This window comes from Apaloderma vittatum, unplaced genomic scaffold (genome assembly GCF_000703405.1).
Source record: "Apaloderma vittatum isolate BGI_N311 unplaced genomic scaffold, ASM70340v1 scaffold1324, whole genome shotgun sequence".
Lineage (NCBI taxonomy): Eukaryota > Metazoa > Chordata > Aves > Trogoniformes > Trogonidae > Apaloderma > Apaloderma vittatum.
This window is the reverse complement of record NW_009713010.1, coordinates 7489-14988: the sequence shown is the minus strand read 5'-3', so window position 1 is coordinate 14988 and position 7500 is coordinate 7489. Positions and strand designations below refer to the sequence as shown.

Below are 7500 nucleotides of genomic sequence, written 5' to 3'. Positions count from 1 at the left end.
CAGAAATGAGGGCAACTGCCTACAGACCACTGCTACCGAGGTTTCACCTGAAGCAGCACATCCAGCGCCCGGTGCGTGGGGAAAGCACGCAGCGACGTCAAAAAGCTAACTGGAGAACTGATCATTTCGGATCTGTCTGCCCTCGGTTTTGCAACTCCGCAGGTAGATGGCACTCTAACTAACCTTGTTAAAAAGTCTTCTTTTTGTGTCTTATACGTATCTCCGATGCACACGTAGATCCACTGAGGAATAGTAGTCTTGTTTCCCCGCAGAGGACTAGTAGTCAGTCCAATAATCTTATCTTCTGTCCTATGTAGATATGGTAGATCTTAATAGCCCTATGGATGTGCAGTGTGCAGGGGGTTGTTCTGTCTTGTTTGTTTCTTGAATTTGGTCAGGAAGGATAATTTTGTTTAAGGTTAAAAAACTACTATTAAGCTGTGATATGAAAAGACGAAACTCTTCTAAAAAATTAAATAGGAAACCAGGTTCACCATAGCAAACCTCCAGTTTGCCAAGAAGAACTGAGCAAGTGTATTCAACAAATGGTCCAATAACTGAACTTCTTTCAACTCCTGGAGTATCTGCAAGCAGTTAAGCTCCTCCACTGTATTTTCAATCAGTAAGATTTCTTTCTTTAAAAGCACATTCAATTAGTTTGCTGTTGAAACTGTGTATATTATTTCAGCTGTGATCTATTACGTACAATCACATAATATTGACTTTGCTTCCTGATTCAACACATGCACATTTTTCTGATTGAGTTTGTGTGGGCAACTGAGATATATTTTGTGAGCATTCTTAGAAGACAATGTGAATGGTTTTACTTTCAGAGAATGCAAAAATCAGTCAAACATAATATCCAGCATTACTGAGGGTTTGGGTTTTCTGACAGTGTTTGCTGAAGTTTAATCATGAACATGAAAACACAATCACAAATATAGTTGGTTTTATATACATATACAAATCCAGATTAAGGAAGGTAAAGAGTGAAGTTAAAACTGATCTGGAGGCATGTTCCAGTATTAACCCTTCATAAAATGAAGGTACTTGCAGAACAGATCTTTGCCTTTTCTTAAAAGAACACCTATTTATTCCACCTACTCTTAAGTTAGTTGACTTCAACAGTAGTTGCATTCTGACGGTTTATATTAAGCTAATGCTCAGCTGGTCGCTCTCTCCTTTAGCAAATGTATCCCTGTTTCTGCAGCACGGGTCAGAAATTAAGTTTCTCCATTTTTCCAGGTATTTTTTTTTCTTATGGTCCTAAAGGTCACTGTATTCCACAGTATTTTAATGAACAAGAAGCCAGGGCTTCTGAATTTAACATGAAACAGTAGCAAAGTCTTTGCCAACTCTGCCTTGCCTTTTTTCCTGTTAAAGAGTCACGTTTGAGATTTCAAAGTGAAAGGCACTACCAAGAGTAGTTACAGCCAGGCCTTTGCCGCTTACTTTTGTAACTGCAGATCAAGGTGGATATAAAGACAATTAGATTCTGAAGCCAAAATTCCCAATGGAGCAGTAAATGCAGTAAGTTAAGATTTCTGCATTACTTCTTTTTGTGCAAACGGCAGAGCAGGCAGCCAGCCACACACTTCAGATAGATGAACTTCTAAAGCTGTCTACTTAACTAATTACCGACATCGCAAACATGAGGATGTAACGTGTTTACAGCTTCATCACAGAAATTCAATACTTGCTTGTTAAATATGATCACTTCGGGGCTTTTTCCCCTTCCTCTTTTTCAATTAAGTATTTTCCCAACAAAGGGAAAAACACAAGCTTCTTCAGCATTACAGTCCTGCTCTAAGGCCTGTTTGTGTTTATACTGACGTTATGATTACATAGTCAAATAGAGGAACTGAATTTCCCAGGTGGAATTCTCATCACAGCTCATAGCATCACCTCACTGTTCTCATTTCTGGAGGAAGAAAGCAGCAAGCAGCAAATAAAACGGCCAGCAAGGAAATTAGTCAAGTTAAAACTAAAAATACAGAGATGCTGAAGAAAGTTCACTAGCTCCTCTATTTATGGAAGGATTAAGGAAAGAACTCAAAAGCCATTAAGCTCAAAACCAGATCAAATTTGAATAAATAAGAACACAGTTATTTATATGCACAGATACACACGGAATACTGAATAGGACATTCTTGCCTAAGAACCAGAAATCTGTTCATAAAGTATGCAAAAATAGGCACAATATCAGCTAGGAATAAAGTAACAAAAGGACAGATAGAAGCTACGATACTGAATCTAGAGTTTAAACATTATATACCAGTTCCATGGCCATGGAGCAAGCAGGTAAAACTCACTTGCTTAAAAAGGGCAAAGCAAAATGAGCGAAGAATCAACACTGAAGATGCACCACAGTACAAGCCAGAAAAACTGAAAGGTCTGAGGAAGTCAGACAAGAAAAATACATGAAAAGTTACCAACATTTCAGGAACTAATCCACTGGACGAATAAGGAAAAGGGCAGGGCAAACAGGCCTATGCAATCCAGAAACATGCACATAGCACCTTTCATTCCAGAGAACCTCATAAGTACCTTAGAAATGCAATTAGAAACAGAATTATCCCGTCCATTGCTGATGGTCAGCTCTAGTAATGAAGGGAGGGGGCTGTTTCAGACTTGGGCCTCAGTAACCACCCCACCAGAGCCAGTCAGTTAGTAATAAACTCCTCTACAAGTTTCAAAAGACTTTTAAAGGGAGAAATTTAGCAATAACAGTGAATTAGTATCTGTTCAGAGAATGTGAATCTGTAGTGTTCTCCATAGCTCTTTTTAATCCTACTTAAATGTAAAGTTTCTGAACACCAGCCTCTGATGAAGCGGTGAGTCACCACTGACGCTGTACATGGCAGGTACTGCTATAAAAGCGTTACAAGGGCTAACAGAGCTTTCCTTTGGGACTCACCTGAATACTGACAGAGCAAATCTCACTTCTTATTAAAAAAGAAAAGAAAAAAAAACAACACCAAACCCCACAACCAAGTACCAAAAACAAACAAGGGGGAAGCATGGAGGGGAAGAGAAGGAGACTGGGGAGAAGGTATGAAATTGTAAATTAGAGCATTACAAAAATTCTACAAGATTTATCTTGGACTGCATTCACAGATTAGGAAAAAAAAAAACCCCAAAATTAAAGTCCCTGTTAAACGAAAAAAAAAAGGAAACATGAAAGTATAGAGAATAAACGGTACAGGTGAAAACCCAGCTACCAATCTCCCACAAAACATGTACCAGCAAAGGCTAATTACAGAAATATCTGCTAGCTGCAGGAATAGAAAATATTCACTCTTACGAAAAATCTGATTACAGGCTTTTGTTTTCCTAAAGGTAAAGAGTAAACAGGTCTTAAAATACACCAAAATCCTCACACAATTTGCAGACAAAGTAGTAAGCTTTTAATAACTACTGTAACAGAGAAGAGGTGGACACTGGGTGTACGTATGCACGCACAGCAACTGGAACAAACATAATGCTTCAAACCGTTTAACCACAACATACACAGCTTCTAAAAAAGATCTGATTTGATGTTAAGAACTTTCAGTCACTCATTGAAAGACTAAGCTTTTGAGACTTAGGAAAAGATTAATTTAAGAACTTGATACGAACTCTGTCTTCACACAAACATACCTTTTTCTTTTGACTTCCTGTCTTGTTCTCTCTCTCTGCTTTTGCTTCTGTGCTTGTAGGATTTCCGATCCCGGCTTTTTGATCGTCTCCTGTCCCTACTGCGAGACCTATGTTTTCTTTCTGATCTATCATGACTCCTGCTTCGTCTTCGGTCACGACTCCTTAACATTCAGAGAAAATTTTAGAAATGTGCATGTCAGCTGGTATTTTCTAATTCAGAAGATAAAATAGTAGAACAGTAGCACTTTCTAATACATGGATTATTTGCAGAAGACAAATACTTAAACCAAGCCTTGGCATACTGCATATAAACATTTCTCGGTACATACGACCTGGCTTCATACTGTCTTCTCCATTTACCCAAACACTCAATGACACAACTTAAAAAATATCCACTGCTACGAATAAAAAACCAACTTAAGGAAAAAACAATTGCAAAAAGACTGTTCTTTGTGAGCATGTGTCTACTCAAAGCTTGCTTACAAGATCACTTCCACCACAATGGTGTCACCTACTTCCAAAAATGGAGAAAAGACAGCAAACACACACCAAAAACTTGCTTATCCTTAGAATGAGTAAAGTACGTCTTCATAGAAGCACAAGAACAGTGAAGTTAACAAATCAGCGATGTGACCCAGGCAGATCCCCACAAGGTTTTCACATTTTGGGAAGTTACATGAAAATGCTTACATACGCACACACAGACACACACACGTACCTGCTTCGCCTTCTTTCTCTGCTTCTTGATCTTTTGTGGTCTCGTGAACGGCTGCATCTTCTGTCAGATGTTCTGCTTGAGTGTCTACTCCGTGAACGACTCCTTTTACGCCTCTCTCTATCACGAGCCCTCTCTTTTTCCTTTTCTTCCTCTTCACGTCGTCTCTTCCTTTCCCGCTCTTCTCTTTCCCGTTCCCTCTCTTTCTCTCTCTCTTCTCGTTCTTGTTTCTCTTTTTTTAACCTGTCATCACGGTCAGGTTCTTCTGTTCTTTTTCGTAACTTTTCCTTAAAAAAAAGTTCACAAAAAAAAATTAAGATTAGTCAAGATAAATCATTCAATATTGTGTAAATTACACAATCTGGTAAGGTAGAAACTTAAATTTTATTTCTACACCCCACCCCCCCCCCAAAAAAAAAAAGAAAAACCAGCCCACACAGCCACATAGAAGCACTTTCTAAAATCCCTGAAGTGGAAATCCTTTGTCTTGCAGAACTTTTTTTGCTTGACACGTCCAAAAGAACAGAAGCCATGCTACAGTTCTTTTAAAAGGCCACAAAAACCTCCCACTTAAATTCACATCTTGGCTTACATCTCGTGTAATCACATACAACAAAGAATGTCAGTGCAAGCACAATGCCAAACGTGCAGCACAGGGTTCCATTTTAATATATCATCTTTACTGAGAAAGGCCTCCAAAACTGAAGGAGATGCTTACTTTTAAATCTTCTACAGTAGCTTTTATTTTGGCATAACCCATGTGCTGCTTTCCCATCAAGTGGTCATCTACTCTGGACTGTGCATCTCCTACAATTAAAAAGGCTCCACAAACTTCACAAACTTCCATTTGCTTTTCCTGGGCTGCAAAGCTCTCAATTGTCTGCAGAAGAAAAACAGTTGATTAGCAAAAGAAAAGTTTTATCCAGAAGCAAGAGAAGAAGTTTAGAACTTTATTATTACTGTTGCTGAAAATCCTGTCTGCGTGCTTTGTCTTTGGAGCACTGCACCTACTAGGATGTACAGGGCAAATACAGGCTACACGTGCCTGTATTTGGAAGAGTAATTAGAAAACACAAAAAGCAAATCTTTTTCCTCTCTGCAAAGGATTAGCACATATATAAACCATATCTGCAGCTTCCTCACTCTCTCAGGATTAAAGAAAATAAAAATCAGTTTTCTCTTACGATGATTTCTTTGGCATCAACTGAAAATGCCTGGAGCTGCAGAATAACCATGGAAATCATCTCAAGGAATGAAAAGGCTAGAATATCCATGAAGAAATACAAAAAGGAATGCTGAGTTTCTACTTAAAAGTACAGTGCTAAAATTAATTCACTGTTTCAACAGATGTAGGAGAAATACACTGAAACGCCAACATAAAGCCAAGGGATTAATGCTGTGCAATATTCACAGATCACAGTACGGACACAAACATTACTTGCAACAGTCAAGAACCTTTTTAAAAAATAAAACAAGAATCACAATTTGAGCATATTATTGAACACCAAAATTTGTTTATAAACAAGCTCCTTTTACTGTCAGCCAGACGCCTACCTCCAGCCAGTCCTAACGCAAGGGCTTTCTGTAACACAGCCAGACTGGTAATTCAGGAAAGTAATATTGTGGAGGTTGCAGGCAAAGTTTAACTGAAACCTGCACTAGAGAAAGATGCAAGCGTTTCTCCAGAACTGCTCCGTAAATAGCTTCGTAATTCGTGTGCAGGAAGCCCACTCTCAAGTTGGCAGGCTAAATCACCACACTGGATTAACACACTTACATGTCCCGTTCTTGTCTAATAAATTCTGCACAGGACGTGCACACTTTCGGTTTAAGGACCAGGTTATTCAGAATGTACTGTTGACCAAAATTTGCAGAGAGTATGACAGAACTACAAACATGTTACTTACTGAAGTTGTAGACCTCAGCAACTCTCTCTCTTCCTTTAACTGTTCAACAAGTTTCATCATTCCTTGTGCCTCTTCCACCTTTCCTTCTGAACCTAGTTCTTCAATCTGAAAGACAATAAAAAAAAATCAACTCTAACCAACTCTCAAGTAACAACAGCAAGAGAATTTTGTTACAGGAGTAAAAAACCCTTACCTGTTGTAGAAGTACATCAATTTTGTCAGTTAACACCTGAATCTTCTCTTCATTTTTACCAGTAGGTCCAGCTCCCTGCAAAAAAGTACAGGTGTGTCTTTTTTTAATTTTTTTTTTTTTCAGTTAAAATAGCTTTAACACACAAATATCTGACTTCTCATATTCCAGAAACACTTCAGGAATAACCTTCTACTTCCTCTTCTCCCATGATGACCTACTAGTAGTCTGGTATAACACAAAGAACACTTCTCAATGCAGCTTATTCCACTCTTGCCAAGTGAAGCAAGTCACACTAATTCCTCCTAAATCAACAAAGAAAGTTCAAGGCCTTGGCCCATAAAAGGTAAGACATCTGAATTCAAGGTCCTAAATTTAAACTCTGAAATTGCCATGCATCTTTGCAGGCACTCAACTATGACTTAGAAGTTCAGTGGGCCCCAAAATTTAACATCTGAGCACAAATGCAAAAAGCATCTCACTTCACCCAAAAGGTACTTATTGACAGCGCCCTCTGTAGGCTGACGGAACACACTTACACCCGCTTCCCCCACCACCTCTGCTCGGCTCCACAGCTGATAAGCTCTCTCGACTGGACACTGTCCACAGCTCCTTCAGAAGCAACAGGGCTTTGCCCAGAACAATTAACTGGGGCAGCAAAAAGGAGTGAGGCTTCCTTAGAAGTCAGGAAACATTCAGAGCACGGGCCACAGTCACTGCTCCAAATCCATCAGGGGACAACAAAAAAAAAGAGTGGAGTAAACATGTCAATTTTTGATCCCCATCAGTTTAAGCTCTTCTTTAAGAGCTGCCTAATATGCAGCTTGGAACTGAGAAAAGTCGCAGAGAAGCATTTATTTCTTAAACTTTCATGATTATACCACTGCCTGTGCTGGAGCAGAAAGAGGCTACTGCCCAAGTGTGGCAGCTGACAGGGGGATTTAGCTCCACCAGCTGCTGAAAGACCCATCCTTGACAAGATTAATGTTCCAGGGGAGAAGAGAGACAGGTTCTGAGGAAACAGAGACAGGGAGAACAAAGAGGGCTTC

General features: G+C 39.3%; 1 protein-coding gene across 2 annotated transcripts in view; it reads right to left on the bottom strand.

Moving 5' to 3' along the window:
• The window catches only part of LUC7L3 (LUC7-like 3 (S. cerevisiae)), a 12505-nt gene that overhangs the window by 3490 nt on the left and 1515 nt on the right, over nucleotides 1-7500 (bottom strand). For both annotated transcript variants that reach the window (XM_009868169.1, XM_009868168.1), the window contains exons 4-8: nucleotides 6455-6529; nucleotides 6262-6366; nucleotides 5073-5234; nucleotides 4358-4641; nucleotides 3640-3800 (exon numbers count right to left, since the gene is read on the bottom strand). In XM_009868169.1, coding sequence (XP_009866471.1) covers nucleotides 3640-3800; nucleotides 4358-4641; nucleotides 5073-5234; nucleotides 6262-6366; nucleotides 6455-6529 — 787 coding nt within the window. The remainder of the gene's footprint in view (nucleotides 1-3639; nucleotides 3801-4357; nucleotides 4642-5072; nucleotides 5235-6261; nucleotides 6367-6454; nucleotides 6530-7500) is intronic.